General features: G+C 71.9%; 3 protein-coding genes and 1 long non-coding RNA gene across 4 annotated transcripts; 2 read left to right on the top strand and 2 right to left on the bottom strand.

Annotated features, from left to right (window-relative positions):
• Positions 1-49: 49 nt before the first annotated feature.
• Positions 50-6,631, bottom strand: LOC127464510 (rho-related BTB domain-containing protein 2-like). The gene is made up of 9 exons (XM_051774838.1): positions 6,367-6,631; positions 5,994-6,097; positions 4,386-4,571; positions 3,247-4,043; positions 2,729-2,847; positions 2,051-2,201; positions 1,783-1,871; positions 1,581-1,686; positions 50-1,504 (listed from the first exon to the last, which is right to left on the bottom strand). Exons 1-9 carry the CDS (start codon positions 6,556-6,558, stop codon positions 1,335-1,337), a joined length of 1,914 nt encoding a protein of 637 aa, XP_051630798.1. The 5' UTR covers positions 6,559-6,631; the 3' UTR covers positions 50-1,334.
• A 2,411-nt stretch (positions 6,632-9,042) lies between these two features.
• On the top strand, positions 9,043-15,483 carry LOC127464502 (drebrin-like). The gene is made up of 13 exons (XM_051774824.1): positions 9,043-9,205; positions 10,399-10,451; positions 10,531-10,643; positions 10,716-10,790; positions 11,255-11,392; positions 11,540-11,617; positions 12,403-12,554; positions 12,709-12,763; positions 13,268-13,342; positions 13,453-13,561; positions 13,633-14,696; positions 15,074-15,119; positions 15,192-15,483. The coding sequence occupies exons 1-13, from the start codon at positions 9,120-9,122 to the stop codon at positions 15,290-15,292; spliced, it is 2,145 nt and encodes a 714-aa protein (XP_051630784.1). The 5' UTR covers positions 9,043-9,119; the 3' UTR covers positions 15,293-15,483.
• Positions 11,624-12,153, top strand: LOC127464503 (uncharacterized). The gene is made up of 3 exons (XR_007901412.1): positions 11,624-11,967; positions 12,013-12,064; positions 12,104-12,153. It is a non-coding gene; the product is annotated as an uncharacterized LOC127464503 (long non-coding RNA).
• A 14-nt stretch (positions 15,484-15,497) lies between the features above and the next one.
• RTKN (rhotekin) lies at positions 15,498-18,781 on the bottom strand. The gene is given in 5 exon segments (XM_051774825.1): positions 15,498-16,066; positions 16,068-16,209; positions 16,898-17,002; positions 17,617-17,779; positions 18,488-18,781. Coding segments are annotated over 5 exon segments (1,191 nt in total). The 3' UTR covers positions 15,498-15,579.
• Positions 18,782-18,787: the final 6 nt, after the last annotated feature.

The following is an 18,787-nucleotide window of genomic DNA, read 5'->3' as shown; positions in this document are numbered from 1 at the left end:
CCTATGGGAAGGGGTTTGGGGGGCAGAGCGGGATGGGGGGCACTCAGAGTCTGTTACAAAAAGCTTTATTAAAGGTTAAAACAGCTGCTGCTGAGGCGGGGGGGCCACTCCAGGCCGGGGGGGCCCACTCCAGGCCGGGGGGGCCCACTCCAGGCCGGGGGGGCCCTGGAAGGCCTGGGGGCCGCTGTGCTCCTGGGGTAAAAAAGTGTAAAAATGGTTGTGCAGTTCAGCCTGGAGGGGTTGGACGGTGCCACCCCCACTCCAGGGGGACACAGCCCAGGGACAGGGACAGTGTCGCCCTGGGCCCAGAGCCCGGGGGCCCGTCCAAGGCACAGAGATGAGCCGGGGGCTCTCGCAGCCACACAAGCACCCAGGGACCCCCCCACGCCCACCCCCCACCCCACCCTGCTCACAGCTTGGCCCCCCCACCCCCGGGGGGGAGAAAATACAGCACCAGAGAGCCCTGCAGGGGGAGAAGCCCTCAAGAAAGACGGGGGGGGCGGCAGTGCCCCCGCTCCCTGCACGCCCCCAGCCCCAATACTGCTCGGTCAGAGGTAGCACCAGCGTTGGCCGGGGCGGGGGGCCCTGCCGGGGGGCTCGGCGTGGCCCCCCCGGGGGGAAGGCACGGTGGGCAGGGGGCTGTGCCCCAGCAGAGCCTGTAAACAGCCAGGGGTGGGGCAGGTAAACAGGCCCTCGGAGCAGGCTGGCCGAGCCCCCCAGCCCAGGGTGGGGACCCCCAGCCTGGCCAAGCCCCACAGCCCAGCATGAGGATCCCAAGGCCGAGCCCCCCAGCCCAGGGTGGGGGTCATAGGGCCCAGCCCTTCAGTTCTGTGTGGAGTCCCTGGGGCTGAGCCCCCCATTCCAGCGTGGGGGTCCCGAACCTGAGCCGCACAGCCCAGCGTGGGAGCCCCAGCCCAGCGTGGGAGCCCCAGCCCAGCGTGGGAGCCCCAGCCCAGCACAGGGACCCCCAGCCCAGCGTGGGAGCCCCAGCCCAGCACAGGGACCCCCAGCCCAGCGTGGGAGCCCCAGCCCAGCCAAGCCCCCCAGCCCAGCGTGGGAGCCCCAGCCCCAAGCCCCTCACTTAGAACAGGGACCCCCAGCCCAGCTGAGCTCCCCTGCCCAGTGTGAGGGTCCCAACCTCAAGCCCCTCAGCTCAGCACAGGGACCCCCAGCCCATCCAAGCCCCCCAGCTCCATGTGGGGGTCCCAGCCTCGAGCCCCTCAGCCCAACACGGGGACCCCCAGCCCGGCCGAGCCCCCCAGCCCCACACAGGGGCTCCCAGTCCAGCCAAGACCCCCAGCCCCACGCGGGGGTCCCAGCCCCTCGTCCCCAGCTCAGGACACGGGGGGCGAGGGCCGCCAGAAGCACCACTTGCTGCGGGGGTGCTGCTTGCGCTGGAGCTGCTCCTCGCGCTCCCGCTCCTTCTTGGAGCGCAGGTACAGATCCTCCTCCTTCAGGTACCACACCGGGGGCCAGCGGTGCCGCTCGAAGTGCGCCTGGTTCTCTGCGGGGGCAGCCCGGGGCTTAGGGCACGGCAGGGACGCCCCCCGAGCCCCCCCGCGCCCCCCGGCCCCCCGTACCTGGGGACATGAACTTCATCTCGCGGGGGAAGCGGCGGCACACGCGGTTGTAGTTGGTGCAGATGTAGTGCAGGCACCACGCGGCCAGCTGGTGGGCGTTGTGGAACTGGGGGGGGCACGGGGGGGTCACCCCACTGCCCGCACCCCCCGGGGGTCCCTGTGCCCCCCCCGGGGGTCCTCCGTGCCCCCCAGCCCCCCGTACCTGCGTCATCTCCAGGTAGATGATGACCTGCTCGTCGATCTCCACGCGCTGCATGAAGGCTCGGAGCAGCTCGTCCACGGCGTATTGCTCTGGGGGCAGCGGGGCAGGGGGGGTCACTCACCGGGGATGTGCCCCCCGGGGTGAGCCAGGCCCCCCCGGGATTGCGCAAGGGCGGGGAATGACACACAGGGAGATCGATCCGACCCCGCGGCACCGGCAGTGTATTGGCGGGTGACGTCAGGGGACACGGGGGGGGGGGGGGTCTCACCGGTGAGCGCCTGCAGCCGCGGCAGGCACAGCCGGTCCGTGAGGATGAGCAGCTCCATGGCGTCCAGGTCGGGCGTGGGGGTGAAGACCCCCGTGTAAAGGAAGTCGAGCACGGCGCGGAGGCAGGCGCAGTTGGTGCCGGGCAGGGATACCTGCGGCACCAGGGACGGGTTTGGCGGCGCTGGAGCCACCCCCGGGGGGGCCGGGGCAAGGAGGGACCCTCCTGGCAGTGCCTGACCTGGCACAGCCCCCTCAGCCCCGGCACAGCCCTCCACAACTCTGGCACAGCCCCTCCTGACCCAGCACAGCCCCCCCGACCCAGCACAACCATCCCACAACCCCTGCAGAGTCCCCTGTCTGGCACAGGCCCCCAGCCCTGATACCATCCCCCTCACCCAGAACAGCTCCCCCAGCCCCAACATAGCCCCCCCAGCCCTGGCACAGCGCCCCTCGATCCAGCAGAGCCCCCCAGCCCTGGAATAATCCCCCCAGGCCCAGCACAGAACTCCCTGACCCAGCAGAGCCCCCCACTTTCTCCCCAGCAGAAGGGAAGCAGGACCCAGCTGTGTCAGGGCTCAGAGGGGGGTCCGAGCAGCCCCCAGACCCCACCCAAAGATGCCCACCCTTCCAGCAGCCCCATGGCAGAGCCAGTGGGTCCCCCCAGCCCCCCAGCCCCCACCTCTTGGGCGTAGCTCTCGCGGAAGCCCCCCCGGAACATGGCCCTCATCCAGTCACAGCCAGCGATGAGCAGCGGCTTGTGCGCCGGCACCAGCCCGTCATCCACACGGAACACCACGTCTGGGGACAGGGCACAGCTCAGGGGGGACAGGGGACAGCTCAGGGGGGACAGACACCCCTCAGACATCACAGACCAGGGACAACCACCCTTCAGACACCCCTTGCCCACCCCAGCCCAGGGAGAGGCCCCCCTTGGCCACCAGAGCCCCCCACTATGGGACAATCACCTCTTGGTCACCCCTGCCCAGAACTGTCAGCACCGGACCCCTGGCAGCCCCCCCCATGACTGACTGTGACAAGGGCTGCGGGACCCCAGACCCCAAAGGCCTCAGTGGTGGGAGGGGATCAGGGTGACTGGAGCCCTGTGTCCAAGCCGACATCACAGGAGGGGGACACCGGCCGGAGGGGACGGAGCTGGGTGACCCCCCTGTCCTCACAGCCCCCCCGGGGCCCCCGTACCCGCGAAGACGCCCTTGGCCAGGCACTCCTTGACGCGGTTGGCGCGGCGCACGTGGAAGGCCTTGGTGATCTCCTGGTTCATGAAGCTCTCCTGGTTGAGCTCGTTGGCCACCATCATGCGCAGGTCGAACACCTCGAGCAGCTCGGCCACGGCGCCCACCTGGCGCAGGTCGGCGTGGGGCCGCTCCAGCCGCCCGGTGTACAGGTACTCGAGCACGGCGCGCAGCGGCTCCGGCCGCACGGCCCGGTCCATGGCCACCACCGCCATGCGCCGCGCCCGCCCCGCCGCCGGCTCCGGCACCTCCTCCCAGCGCAGGCTCAGGAACCCGCGGCCCCACCCCGACAGGTCGCGGGTGCCCCCGTCCCCCTCGCCGGGGGTCCCCTCGAGCGTGAACAGGTCGTAGAAGCGGGAGCAGGCGGTGGCCAGGAACACGCGGTGGGCGAAGACGCGGTGCCCGCCCTGCAGCTGGAACACGACGTCGGCGCAGAGCGGGGCCTGGAACAGCGCGGCCGGGCCCCCCCCCAGCCCGGGGGGCGCGTCGGGCACCTGGATGAGGGGCGGGGGGGGCTTGGGGGGCAGGAAGGGCGCCTGCAGCAGCGGGCGCTGCATCTTGCGCAGGTGGGACTTCCAGAACTGCAGGTGGCGGCGGGACACGAGCGCGGCGCGGATGGCGTTGTCGAACACGTCCTTCACCCCGAACTGCGCCACCACGCTGGTCTCGTAGTACGGCACCCCCAGCTCCTGCGCCACCTCGTGCCCCCGCTCCGGCGGCAGGATGTCCGAGGGCTTGATGGGCCTGTGGGGGCACGGACAGGGCAGGGGCTGGGGGGGCTGAGGAGCGGCTCCCCAGGGGGTGCTGGGGGCTCCGGGGGGACGCCCCAACCCAGGAGTGCTGGGGCGGGCGGGGGCTCTACCCCACAGGTGCTGTCAGGGGCCCCCACCCAGGGGAGTCGGGGGGACACAGGCACGGGCAGGGACACCCCCTGACCTGGTAGTGGCAAAACGGGGGGTCCCCTGGGCAGCAGAGGGAGGGGTCCCCATTCCCATGGGGCCGGCTGGGGTCCCCGGGACGGTACACTGGGGGGTCCCCGTCCCCGTGGGGCTGGGGCGGTCCCAGGTGGGTGGCCCGGGGGCTCACTTGGCCAGCGGCCGGCGCGCGCGGTTGACGGCGTCCAGGTCGGCGTAGCGCAGGTCCAGCTGGCAGCCCACCAGCACGATGGGCGTGCGGGGGCAGAAGTGCTTGATCTCGGGGTACCACATGGTCTTCACGTGCCGCAGCGAGTTGGGGTTTGCCAGCGAGAAGCAGAGCACGACCACGTCCGACCTGGGGGCACGAGCAGGACGGGAGGGCAGCGCTGCCCCGGTGCCACCCCAGCGTCACCCCACGGCCACAGACACTGTCACCCTGCGGCTCCAAACACCCCCTGCTCGGGGGGCACCATCCTGGCACACTGCCCCCAGCCTTCAGGAGTCCCATGACCCACTGAGAGCCCCTTGATTATGGTGGCCCCATAGACCCTCAGAAACCCCACAGACCCCGAGGGCACCCACAGACCCCCAAGAGTCCCACAGACCCCCAAGAGTCCCATGGCCAGGGGAGTCCCATGGTCCCCAGGGGGTCCCAGGAAACCCTGGGAGCCCCACAGAGCCCAGAGGCCCCACAACCATGGAAGCCCCACAGCCCCCAGGGCCCCATGGCAGGGGCAGTGAGGCCAAGGAGGGACCCGATGGGACCTGGCTCTGGGTCACCCCATCAGCCAAGCCCTGGGCTTGGGCTGCCCTGGCTTGGGTCAGCACCGGGGGGGCCTGGCCCCCGAGCATGCACGGGGGGGTCCCACAGGGGCTGGCCGGGTGGGTACCAGCCCCCAGCCCCAGGGACAGACCCTGCCCGCCACCCCCAGCCCTGTCCCTGCGCCCACGGTGGGGCTGTCACCGCCCTCCTGGCCCCGGCTCGGGGGGTGCAAGGTGCCAGGGCGCATGGGGGATTGCCAGGGGACACGAGGGATTGCCAGGGGACACGGGGGTGCCAGGGGACACGGGGGTGCCAGGGGACACGGGGGTGCCAGGGGACAGCGGGCAGGTGCCAGGGGACACGGGGAGAGTGCCAGCACCCCCAGGTCCCCGCAGCAGCCGCGTGGCCCCAGGCCCGGGTTGTTTTTAGTCCGTGCTCGGCCGGGACGTGACCGGGAGGTGCCGCTGGAGCCGGGCCCGTGTCCCGGACCAAGATAGCCGCCACCGGCCCCCCCGACCCCCCCGGCCCCGGGCCCCGCCGTGCCGCGGGTTGATTAGCGGTGCCGCGGGGCTGGCGCGGGGCGGCGGCGATAAGAGCCCGGACGTGCCGGCGGCCACGGGGACGGCTGTTTACAGCCGAGGAACCGGGGGGGGCCGGGGGGGCCCTCCTGCGGCCAGGCCGGCGCCCCCAGGGAAGGGTTCCGCACTCCAACAGCCCCTCAGAGACGCCCCCCACCCACAGCGCCGGGGGGGCCGCGAGCACCCGGGATCTCTACTCGGGGCAGGGGCTCGGGGGACGCAGTGTTGGGGTCAGGGTACCCCCAAAGCCATCCCCGGCCGGGGGCGAGGCAGTCCCGCCGCCCCTCGGAGGGTTTGGGGTGCCGGAGCTGCTCTCTGGGCGCTGGCAGGAGCCCAAGGGGCTCCTTTGGCTCTGTGTGCGCTGGGTGGGCAGGGCTGGGGGGGTCGGGGTGCCGCTGGGGGGGCTCGGGGTGCCGGTGGCGGGTCGGGGTCCCACCTGCCGTAGGCGAAGCGCCGATCCTTATGATGGTCCCCGAAGGTGTCCCAGAGGCGCAGGGAGACGCTGACCTCGTCCACCACATCGCGGGAGCGCTCCAGCACCTGCCGGCACCGGGACCGGCACCGGGACCGGCACCATCACCGACCGCCCCGCCCGGTACTCCCAGTACCACCCCGCTATACCCCCGGGGTCCCCTCCCGGTTCCCCCCCCGGTGTCCCTCCCGGTGCCCGGTGGCCCCTGGTGCCTCCCCCGCCCTGGTGCCCCCCGTGCCCGGCGTACCCCGGTAACCCCCCTCCCGCTGTCGCCCTCCCGATGCCCGGCGCTGCCCGGCGCTGCCCGGCGCTGCCCGGCGGTGCCCCCCGCCCTCACCTCCTGGCAGACGCGGTACTGGTCGATGGCCCACACGGTGGGCACGTGCGTGGCCAGCAGCCGGTACTGGCTCAGCGTGGCGTTGCAGGCGCGGGCGCAGATCAGCCGCGTCTTGCCCACCGCGTTGTCGCCCACCACGACGCACTTGATGGTCTCGACGTTGGGGCGCTCGTAGTCCACGTCGGGGTCCATGGGGGCGCGGGGGTCCCCGCTCGGCGCCCCCCGCGCGGCCCCGACCCGGGCCCGGCCCGTTACCGACCCCCGCCCCTCCCGCCCCGCCCCTCCCCGCCGCTCGCCCAATCAGCGCGCGTGGCCGCGGCACGCCCCGCCCCGCCCCCGCCCCGCCCCGCCAATCCCGCGCGGCCCCGCCCGCGCTGCCACGCCCCCCGCGGCCCCGCCCCGCGCGCGGACAAAGGAGCGCCGCCAGGGGGCGCCGCGCGCCACGTGACTGCACCGCCCCGGCCACGCCCACCCGCCCCGGCCACGCCCACAAATGGGCGTGCTCAGGGACACGCCCCTCAGTATGCCACGCCCACCGGAGGGATCGCGGGGGGAGAACGGGGGGACAGGGACCGGCGACAACGGCGACAGCGATGGCACTAGTGACACCAGTGGCACCAGTGACACCAGTGACACCAGTGACAACACCGACACCAGTGACACCAGTGACACCAGTGACACCAGTGACAACAGTGACACCAGTGACACCAGTGATACCAGTGACAACACCGACACCAGTGACACCAGTGACAACAGTGACACCAGTGACACCAGTGACACCAGCGACACCAGTGACAACAGTAACACCAGTGACACCAGTGACAACAGCGACACCAGTGACAACACCGACACCAGTGACACCAGTGACACCAGTGACACTAGTGATACCAGTGACAACAGTGACACCAGTGACAACAGTGATACCAGTGACACCAGCGACAACAGCGATGGCACCAGTGGCACCAGTGACAACAGCGACAGCAGTGACACCAGTGACACCAGTGACAACAGCGACACCAGTAACACCAGTAACACCAGTGACAACAGTGACACCAGTAACACCAGTGACACCAGTGACACCAGTGACACCAGTGATACCAGTGACACCAGTGACACCAGTTACACCAGTGACAACAGCGATGGCACCAGTGGCACCAGTGACAACGGCGACACCAACGACACCAACGATACCAGTGATACCAGTGACACCAGTGACACCAGTGGGACCAGTGACAACAGTGACAACAGTGACACCAGCGACACCAGTGACACCAGTGATACCAGTGACATCAGTAACACCAGTGACAACAGCGACACCAGCGACACCAGTGACAACAGTGACACCAGTGACACCAACGACACCAGTGACACCAGTGACACCAGCGACAACGGCGACACCAGTGGCAACCGTTGCACCAGCGACACCAGTTACACCAGTGACACCAGTGACGAATAACACCACTTGCACCAGTGACACCAGTGGCACCAGTGACACCAGTAACATCAGTGACACCAGTGACAAGTAACACCAGTTACACCAGTGACACCAGTGACACCAGTGACACCAGTGAGAGCAGCAGCACCAGTACCACCAGTAACACCAGTGAGAGCAGCAGCAGCACCAGTACCACCAGTACCACCAGTAATGCCAGTAACACCAGTAATGCCAGCAACACCAGTCATACCAGTAACACCAGCCACACCAGTTAGGGCACTAGGACGGGGGGCGACAGGGTGGGCCAGGCACTGGGCTGGGGGCATCCCTGGGGCCAAGATCCCATTTCCCGGCATTTTTTCCCTCCCTGGGGGTTTGGGATTTTCCAGTCGCGGTGCCCAAATAAGGGAATGGCAGGAGAGGCTCCGGGACAGGGAGGGGGGACGGGGCGGGCCAGACGCTGGGCTGGGGTGTCCCCAGGGCCATATTCATGGTCGGGGGGGTGGCCGGGGGCACCCCCAGCACCCCAAAATCCTCTTTTCTGGCACAATAAAGGAACTGCAGGAGAGGCTTCGGGGACAGGGGGAAGAGACAGGGGGTAAGTGGGGCAGGATGAGGATGGGGACCCCTCCCCTTGGCCCAGTGCTGGATCCTGGCACAGCACCCTCGTCCCAGTGTAGGGCTCTGGGACCTGGGCCAACATCCCAGTCTGGGACGGTGCACAGCACCCACATCCCAGTCCAGAACCCTGGCCCAGCACCCACATTCCAGTGTGGAACCGTCATCCCAGCATAGGATCCTGGCACAGCACCCTTATCCCAGTATGGGACCCTTGGGACCTACACCCACGTCCCAGTCTGGGACCCTCATCCCGGTGTGGGACCCTGGCACCGCACCCACATTCCAAAGCTGACCCGGGCACAGCACCCACCTCCCTGTGAGGGATCCTGGGACCTGCACCCGTGTCCCAGAGCACCCTCATCCCAGTATGGGACCCCCATCCCAGTGCAGGACCCACATCCCACTGCAGGGCCATAATTCCAATACAGGGCCACCATCCCCGTACGGGACTCTGTCCCGGTGCTGGAGCTCATCCCAGTGCGGGGCCCTGTCCCAGCACCCGCGTCCCAGCGCTCCCAGCGCTCCCAGCGCCGCCTGTCCCGTCCCGTCCCGGTGCCTCCCGGCCGCTCCCGCCCCCGCCCCGCCCGGTGCCGCCCGTGGGCGGCGGAAGGTGCCGGGGGGGCGGCGGGGGAGGGAGGGGCGGGCGCAGGGCGGCGGTGCAGCCGGCCCCGGGTTCGGGATCGGCCCCGGGCTCGGGATGGCGGGGCCGGGGCTGGAGCGGTACCGGCTGGCGCTGCTGGCGGCGCGGGAGGACGTGGGGAACCCCCGGGCTGGGACCGACTGGTGAGACTGGGGGCGGGGAGGACCGGGACTGGGGACTGGGACCGGGACTGGGGACCGGGAACGGGGACGGGAATGGGGAATCGGCACCGGGAATGGGGACGGAAGAGGGGACTGGGTCCGGGAGCAGGGAACGGGCACCGGGACCGGGACCCGGGAGCAGGAACGGGCAGGAGCACGCGGCAGGGGGGCGGTCCGAGAGGCACCGCTACCGGCACCGGGACGGGGGTCCAGCGCGTGCCGGGGTCCCGGCCGGGGGATGCAGGCCCGAAGGGGGGGTCCTGGGCCTGAGCCCCGCCCGGCGCCGTGCTGGGAACCGGGAGACCCGCCTGGTCCCGTCCCGTCCCGTCCTGCCCGGTCCCTCCCGGTGCCGCCGGGCTGGGAGCGGCGCCGCCACCCGGGGAGGGGCAGGGCGGGCACGGGGGGGCTGCGGGGCCGGAGGGGCACCCCGGGGTGCCGGAGGGGGGGCCCCGCCCGGCTGCACGGGGGAGAAGCGGGTCCCGGGACGGTGGTCCCGGGACGGCCCCGCACCGGTGCCGGTGCTGAGGGGCTGGAGCCGGTGTCCCCCAGAGCCCCCATCCTGGGGCCGGGGGTCACGGCCCCGGGACTGCGCCGGCCCCGCAGCCCCCCCGGCGACACGGGGCCGCCCGTCACCGTGGCCCCCGGCCGGCCGGGCACTGCCCCCTGCCCCGGCAGCGCGGCTGGACCCGCTCCAGCGCCGGCTCCTCCCGGCGCCCGCCCGCCCGCGTGCCGGGCCCTGTCCCGCCATGTGACGCCACAGCCTGTCGCGACATGCCGTGACACGCGTGACGTGCCGTGCCGCGCTCCACGCGTGCTCCCGGGGCCGTGCCGAGCCGTGTCCCGCGTGCGCCCGGAACCGGAGCCACGAGGAGACAAAGGCGGGCAGAGCCCTGGGAGTGCCGGGGGAGGAGGGTCCCTCCGGGATGGGGCCCTCGGAGCCCCCCCAGCGCCGGGCGGGGGGTCCCGGACCGCCGAGGGCGGGGGGGCTTTGAGGGGGCCGTGCCGCTCCGGCGCTTCCCACATTCCCATTGTCCCGGGGGCGGATGCTGCCGGCGGCACTTCCATGAATTCATCCTGGGCTGGTGGCATGGGGGAACACGAGGGGTGCCCCAACCTGGCAGGTCCCCCTTGTGGGACCCCCACCCTGACCCTCCCACCTTGACCTCCCCCCCCAGGGCCGTCTTCGGCTATGAGAAGCACCACGACCTCAAGCTCCTGGATTCCGGAGGTACCGGGAGCGATGCTTCTGGGGAGATACTGGGGGTCCCTCATGTCCCCATGTCCCCCCTGACGCCCCCTCCTTGCAGCCGGGGGGCCGGATGAGCTCGCTGGAAAATTCTCCGCGGGCAGCGTCATGTACGGGCTGTGCCGGGTCCCCGATCCCGGCGCTGGCACCCCCCGGATCGTCCTCATCAGCTGGGTGAGTGGGGGGGGAGGCCTGGGGGGACCCCTGGATGGGACCCCCCGTGCTGAGCGGTGGGTGCGGTGCCAGGTCGGGGAGAAGGTGCCGGAGTCGCAGCGGGCGGAGTGTGCCGGGCACCTGCCGGCCATCCGGAGCTTCTTCAGGGTGAGTGGGGGGCGCGGAGCCCCTGGGGGGCCTCGGGAGGGCTGTGGGGGTCTCCACTCCCCCCGTGTCCCCATTCCTTCCCCCCTAACCCCTCCATCCCGCCGGCCCGACCTTTGCCTGTGCCCGGGCGCATTCCTGGCGCTGCTGACTCAGCCGCCGCGTTCCCAGTGCTCCCAGTCTTGGCCGCGGCGCCGGAGCTGTGGTTGGGATCCCTGCCCCCCCCATTCCGCCCTGACGGGGGGGTCCTGCCCTCCCCATCCTCTCAGCCCGGCTTCCGGAGATCCGCCTGGGTCTGGGATCTGGATCCGGTCCCACATCTGGGTCCGGCCTCACATCTGGATCCAGCCTCACATCCGACACATCCCAGGGAATGGCGCCGGGATTCCCCGGATCCCTGCGGGGTGCGGGGGTGCAGGGGGGGCTGTGGGTGCCGGGGGGGTGACGCAGTCCCGTCCCGGTGGCAGGAGGCCACGGCCCTGGTCAGCGCCCGCCGTGCCGAGGACGTGACGGTGGAGGGGCTGCGCCGGGCGCTGGCACAGCTGGAGCCCCCCGGCCCCCGCGCCCCCAGGAGGGGAACCCTCCCGGATATCCCGGAGCTGGTGGTGAGTGGGGGTCTGGGGGGAGAGATGGGGAGGGCACCGGTGGGCGATGGGTGCTCGCTCACCCTTCCCGGGGGTCCCCGGGCAGGGGGTGCCGGGGGGTGTTGAGGGGTGCCGGGGGTCCCACCCTGACCCCCCCGTGCTCCCCAGGGAACCAACTACCGCAAGACCAACCCGGCGCTGGAGATCCAGCGCACCCAGCGCCATTCCTTCTGGGAACAGGCCGAGGTGGGGGCCGCGGAGGGCTGGGGAGGGGCTGGGGGGTCCCCACGGTGCCCCGGAGATGGAGTCACGGCTGTTGCCTCAGGCCACGGGGCTGAGCCCGGGGGTCCCAGTGCCGGGCCCGGTGGGGTCCCAGTCCCGGCGTGGAGTGCAGTGGGGTCCCGGTCCCAGTGCTGAGGCTGTGGGGTCCTGGTGGGGATGTCGGGGGGGTCCTAGTGCAGAGTGGGGGGTTTCCCAGTCCCAATGCCGAGGTTGGGGGTGTCCCGGTCCTGGTGCCGAGGCTGGGGGGTCCCACTCCCAGTGCCAGTTCCCTGTGCCGGTGCCCACGGCAGTGGGGGCCCGGTCAAGGTGCCGAGGTCACTGGTTCCGGTGCCGCTGGGTGTCCCGGTGCCGGTGCCGAGGTCACTGGTCCCGGTGCCGCTGGGTGTCCCGGTGCCGGTGCCGAGGTCACTGGTTCCCGGTGCCGCTGGGTGTCCCGGTGCCGGTGCCGAGGTCACTGGTCCCGGTGCCGGTGCCGAGGTCACTGGTTCCCGGTGCCGCTGGGTGTCCCGGTGCCGGTGCCGAGGTCACTGGTCCCGGTGCCGCTGGGTGTCCCGGTGCCGGTGCCGAGGTCACTGGTTCCCGGTGCCGCTGGGTGTCCCGGTGCCGGTGCCGAGGTCACTGGTTCCGGTGCCGCTGGGTGTCCCGGTGCCGGTGCCGAGGTCACTGGTTCCCGGTGCCGGTGCCGAGGTCACTGGTTCCCGGTGCCGCTGGGTGTCCCGGTGCCGGTGCCGATGCCGGTGTGTGCGCAGCGGGAGGAGCAGCAGCGGAAGGAGGAGGAGCGGCGGCGGGAGCGGGAGCAGCGGCGGCGCTGGGAGCGGGAGCGCTTGGAGGAGGAGCGGCGCGGGGCCGCGGAGCGGGAGCGGCGGCTGCAGGAGCGGGAGCGGCTCATCGAGGAGCGGCGGTGAGGGGCAGCGCGGGGCCCCGGCCCTGTCCCACCCCCGCGTCCCATCCGCCATCCCCGTGTTCCCACGCCCTCCTCCCGTCCCTGTGTCCCGTCCCCCTGTCCCAAGCACGGAGGCCCAGCCGGCCCCCCTGACCCCCCCCCGGCCCCGCAGGCAGGAGCAGGCACGGCTGGACGCCGAGGAGCGGAGGAAGGAGCAGGAGCGATGGGTGAGAGGGGAGGGGGCAGGAAGGGGGGTCCTGGGGGAATCCGGGAGGTCTGTCCTGGGAGATCCAGGGCCTCCATCCCAGCAGGATCCAGGGTGTCCATGCCAGGGGATCCGGGAAGATCGGGGGAGTCCATCTCAGGGGATCTGGGGGGTCAATCCTGCGGGATCAAGTGGGTCCATCCTGGAAGGAGACAGGGAGTCCATCCCAGAAGGATCTGGGGCATCCATCCTGAGGGCATCCAGGGGGCCCATCCTGGGGGGTTCCAGGAGTCGATCTGGGGCTATCTGAGGGGGTTCATCCCAGGGGATCTGGGGGGTCCATCCTGCGGGATCCATCGGGTCCATCCTGGGGAATACAGGGAGTCTGTTTCGGGGGCATCCTGGGGGGATCTATCCCGGAGGGATGTGAGGGCTCCACCCCAGCAGGACCCAGGGAGTCGCTCTCGGGGGATCCAGGGCTCCATCCCGGGCAATCCGTGGTTCCCATCGTCCCCGTGTCCCGCAGGAGCAGCAGCAGCGGGAACACGAGGCGGCCGAGCGGGAGCGCAGGGGGAGCAGAGGGGGCAGCGGGACGGCGGCCGTGAGTGCCGGGACGGGTCCCACCCTGCCCCCGGGTCACGGGGACACTCAGTGCCCCGTCCCCGTGCCCCGTCCCCGTGCCCTGTCCCCGCTGACCCCCCGATCCCGCAGGAAGCCGCCATCCTCGTCTCGCAGCGCACCCAGAACCCCCGGGAATTCTTCCGGCAGCGGGAGCGCTCCGGGTCCACGTCCGGCCCCGCCCTGCCCGGCGGCCCCCCCGGTAGGTGCCCCCACGGCGGGGTTGGGGGTTGCGGGGGTGCCGGGGGTCCCTGCTGACCCCCCTCCCCCCAGGTGCCCGCCGGCCGTTCCTGCGGTACCAGCGCAGCCTGACGGAATCCGCCTTCATCTTCCGCCGGCCGGAGCCCCCCCGGGCCCCCCCGCCCGGCGCCTCCCGCGGGGCACCGCCCCCCAGCCCGGGCCGACCCCCGCCGCCCCTGCCCCCCAGCCCCGCGGGGACAGGGACCCCGCCGTGTGCCACCCTGGGGACCCCCACCAGCCCAGCCCAAGCAGGGTCCCCTCGTGCCACCAGTCCTGTAGGGACAGGGACCCCGCCGTGTGCCACCCTGGGGACCCTCATCAGCCCCCCGGGGAGTGGGACCCCTCCCTCTGCCACTCTGGAGACCCCCCCGAGCCCGGCCCGAGCAGAGTCCCCCCATGCCACCAGTCCTGTGGGGACAGGGACCCCCCAGTGTGCCACCACCGGGACCCCCAGGAGCCCCCCGGGGACAGGGACTCCTCCCTCTGTCACCCCGAGGAGCCCCTCAAGCCCTGTGGTGATGGGGACCCCCCAATGTGCCGCCACTGGGACCCCTCCCAGCCCCATGGGGACAGGGACCCCTCACTCCATCACCCTGGGGACCCCCAGCTCTGCCACCACCAGGTCGGGGTCCCCACCCGCCACATCTGGGCCCCCCTTCAGCCCCCCCAGGATGGAGGCCCCCCCTGGCCCCCCTGGGTCGGGGTACCCTGACAGCACTTATGGGGTAGAGCCCTTGCTCCTCCCCAGCACTCCTGATTTGGGGTCGCCCCCCAGACCCCCCCGGGATGAGGAGGACCCCCCTCCAGACACTCCCCCCCTCCCCAGCCCCCCTGGCACCCCCCTGGATGAGGAGGGGCCCCCTCCGGACACTCCCCCCCTCCCCAGCCCCCCCGCATGGGGGTCTCTGGGGCCGCTGGGTGAGGGGGTCCCCAGCCCACGAGGGGGGTCCCCGATACCCCCAGAGAGGCCCCCCCCACCCAGGCCCAGCCCCCCCTGCCTGACGCAGGACCCCCAGGACCTGGGGCGCAATGGAATTGGGGGGCACGAGTGGGGGGGCTGGGAGGGCCCCTGGGAGCCGGGACCTGCCCCGGGACAGGTATGGGGGGCAAAGGGGGTGGGGGGGGCTGGGAAGGGACGGGGGCAATGGGGGGCTGGGGGGGTCTGGGTGGTGGGGGGCCGTGGGACTGGGGGTGGTGGGGGGCTGTGGGCAATGTGGGGGTGGGGGTGATGTGGGGGCCGGGCTAGGGGGGCTGCAAGTGGGGTCAGCTGGTTTTGGGGCTGGGGGGGCTCTGGCTGGAGAGGAGTGGGGGGGAACACACGGCCCCGGGGGCTGGTTCTGGGGTCGGGGTGGGGCTGGGGAGGGGGAGAACAGGGTGGGGGGTAGGATGGGAGATGGGGTGGGGTCCCCTGGGGAAGGGGGTGGGCACGGTTGGGGCTTGTGGGACCCCTCAGGGCCCCCCCCAATTTTTCCAGGGGGACGAGCCCAGCGAGAGTCTTGTCCTGCACAAAGGCACACCAGGTACCCCAAATCCCCCCCCAAACCTCCCCGAGCCCCCCCGGGCTCCCCGAGCTCACCCTCCTCTCCCCCCAGGCTTCGCCCTCCTGCTGGCCCGTGACACCCCCCACCCCCCGCTGCTGGGGGGTCCCAGCCCCCTCACGGAGGACGAGGACCTGTCCCCCCACGCCGTGTAACCGGGGGGCCCAGCACCCCCTTCTTGGGGCACCACAGCCCCCTCCCCGCACATCACCCCCAGCACAGCCCCCAGCCCTCCACTTGCACCCCAATGAGCAGCTTGGGGAGGGGGCAGCACCCCCGGCCCCCCTCCTGGTAGCAGCATGGGGGGGGGCACGGACCCCCCCGCGGGCACAGGGACCCCCCCCAATCACACACAGCAGCTGTTAAATAAATTTTAATGCAAATTATTAATGCATATTATTAATAAGGGGTGTCCTGCCGGGGGGGGCTGCCCCCCCCCAGGTTAGAGGTGAGGGAAAGTAGAGCTGGGGGGAGGTCCTTGTGCCCCCCCCGGGTTAGACCCTGAGCACCCACCCTGGGGGGACCCCTGCACCCACCCCACGGTGGGGGGGTCCCCAGCACCCACCCTGGGGGGGGGGCAACATCCCTCCCCCCCCTTTTTGGAGTTTAGCTCTGTCCCCCCCAGCACAGAGGGGGTAGAAATTCCAGTTTCTCCCCAAAAAAGGAGCTGGGAGCCCCCAGTCCCCCCAGACCCCCTGTGGCATCGGCCCCTGCAGGGGATGGGGGGGTCCATCCCCTGCCCCCCCAGGTGCTGGGGGTCAGACCCGGGACTGGAGGGGCCTGGGGGGGGGTCGCACTGGGGGGGTCCTGGGCTGCTGCTGCCGCTGCTGGAGGAGCTGGAGTGGGGGGGCCTGGGGGGGCCCCCCCGGCCCTTGAGGGTGCTGAGCCGGGCGTCCAGGGACAGGGTGCGGGGGCGGCCCCGCCGGGGGGGGCTGGGGCTGCGCGGGGGGGGGCCCCTCGAACAGCGACAGCCAGGGGGGCGGGCCCGGTGGGCGGGGACCCCCCCGGGGACCCCCCCGGTGCCCTGCCAGGATGTCGGTCACGGCCGCGATGTCATCCGAGGGGTCAATAGCTGGGGGGCAAAGGGGGGGCAGGGGGGTCAGCGGCACCCCCAGATGCCCCCTGGAGCCCCCGTTGCTGCACCAGGGGGTGGGGGCTGCAAACAACCCCCCATCATGCCCAGACCCCCCCGTGCCCCAGAGGTGGTGGTCCCCCCCATGGCCCTCACAGGCGGTGGAGGGGATGGCTCAGAGGTCCCCCCAAATGCCCCATTCCCCCCCATGGCCCCCGCGGGTGGGGGGAGCGTCTCAGGGGTCCCACAGTCACCCCCCACCCCCCCAGCGCTGCCCCACAGCCCCCATGGGTTCGGGGGTTCTCCCCCCCACTGCTCCCTGCAGTGCTGCAGGGGGACATCCCGGGGGTCCCTTGGCTGTCCCAGGGGTGCTGTGTGGTGGGGTCTCGGCCCCCCCCGTGCCCCCGTCACCTGTCGCTGTAGTAGGAGCTGAGCAGTGCCCGGATCTCGGCCGACACGTTCTCCTGCAGCAGGAGCCCCTCGCCCGGGGGGGGCCCGGGGGGGCCCGGCGGGGCTGGGGGGCACCGGGGGGTGGCAGAGCAGCAGAGAGGGGGCACAGAAAAGGGGGGACAGAGGGGGGACAGCGAGGAGAGAAGAGCAGCGTTAGGGAGCGAGCAGAGAGCAGAGAGGGGGAGACAGAGCAGAGCCCCCCCAGCCTGACCCCCCCGGCCCCCCCGGCCCCACTCACCCGTCTGGTGGTAGAGGGAGCCCTGGGGGGGCAGCGGGGCCGGGGGGCGGCGCGGGGGGGGCTCCTCGATGCGCATCAGCTCCTCACAGCACTGCTTCCACTGGCCTGGGGACGGGGGGGCACGGCAGGGCATGGGGGGCTGCACTGGGGAGGGGTCCCACGGGATGGGGGTCCCATGGGATAGTCATCCCAGGATGGGGACTGCAGTGGGATGGGGGGTCCCACAGGATGGGGGTCCCATGGGATAGAGTCATCCCAGGATGGGGACTGCAGTGGGATGGGGGTCCCACGGGATGGGGTCCCACTAGGAATGGGGGCCACAGAGTTGGGGGGGGGTCCTGCAGAGAAGGGAGGTGTCCCATTGGGATGATGGGGGTCCTGAAGGGATGATGGAGGTGGTGGGATCAGGTCCCACAAGATGGGTTCCCATCAGGATGATGAGGCTCCCAGTGGGTTGGGAGTCCTGCAGGGATGGAGGGATCCCACCAGGATGAAGGGTCCCACTGGGATGGGGATCCCTCAGGACTAGGGGGGTTCCCACACAGTTCAGGGGAGTCCCACATGGCTTGGGGAGATCCCACAGGGCTTGGGGGTCCTGTAATAACGGGGGTCCCACATGGACAGGGTCCCACCAGGATGGAGGGTGACGCAGGGATGGGGTGTCCCACACGGCTGGGGGGGTTCCCGGGGGTTGGGGGTTCCCGGGGGTCTTCACTCACCCAGGTCACAGAGGTGCTGCTCGAAGGCCTCGAGCCAGCGCTGGGCCTCGGCCGCGCTCTCAGCCACCAGGCCGTGGGTCACCTCCTCCCCCCCCAGCCGGTTGGTGACGGCCACCACGGGGGGCTGCCCGCGCCCCCCCGGCTCCGCCCGCACCCGCGTGTCCTGCGGTGGGCACAGCGCTTGGACCCCACAGCCCCTGTGCCCCTAGAGCCCCCAGAGCCCCCCCCGAGCCCCTCAGAGCCCCCCCCAGAGCCCCCCCAGAGCCCCCCAGAGCCCCCAGAGCCCCCCCAGAGCCCCCCAGAGCCCCCCCAGTCCCCCATGTCCCCCCGGCTCCACCCGCACCCGCGTGTCCTGCGGCGGGCACAGTGCTTGGACCCCACAGCCCCTGTGCCCCCAGAGCCCCCTCAGAGCCCCCCCAGAGCCCCCCAGAGCCCCCCCAGTCCCCCATGTCCCCCCGGCTCCGCCCGCACCCGCGTGTCCTGCGGTGGGCACAGCGGCTTGGACCCCACAGCCCCCAGAGCCCCAGAGCCCACAGAGCCCCCCGAGCCCCCCAGAACTCCCAGAGCCCACAGAGCCCCCAGAGCCCCCCCAGAGCCCCCAGAGCCCCCCAGAGCCCCCCAGAGCCCCCTGAAGCCCCAGAGCCCCCAGAGCCCCCAGAGCCCCCCAGAGCCCCCCAAGGCCCCAGAGCCCCACAGAGACCTGAAAGCCCCCATCCCCCTCAACCCTCCATAGCCCCCAAATCCCCATACCCACCGTGCCCCCCATGCCCCCTGTGTCCCCCATAACCCCGTGTCCCCCACGCTCCACAGCCCCTCGTGCCCCCCCCGCCCCCTGGCCCCCGTGCCCCCCGTGCCCCCCGTGCCCCCGTACCTTGGTGACGGCGATGGTGAGGGTGGGCTCCTGCCCTGCCTCGGCCTCGTGGGCGCTGCCGTAGCACAGCAGGTCGGGGCCACGCAGGACACAGAACAGGGGGGGCCCGCTCGGCCCCTCAGCCCCCGGCGCCTGCCGGGACCCCCACACTGTCAGCACCCACGGGCGCCCACCGTGCCCCCTGACAGCCACCCTGCCCCCGGCACACACTGTGCCCCCCTGGCACACACCATGTCCCCCCAGGCACACACTGTACCCCCCTGGCACACACCATGTCCCCCCAGCACACACCATGTCCCC

The sequence above is a fragment of the Manacus candei genome, unplaced genomic scaffold (assembly GCF_025592945.1).
Source record: "Manacus candei isolate 608988 ecotype Guabito, Panama unplaced genomic scaffold, ASM2559294v1 h1tg000230l, whole genome shotgun sequence".
Taxonomy (NCBI): Eukaryota; Metazoa; Chordata; class Aves; order Passeriformes; family Pipridae; genus Manacus; species Manacus candei.
This window is presented reverse-complemented; position numbering and strand designations above follow the sequence as displayed.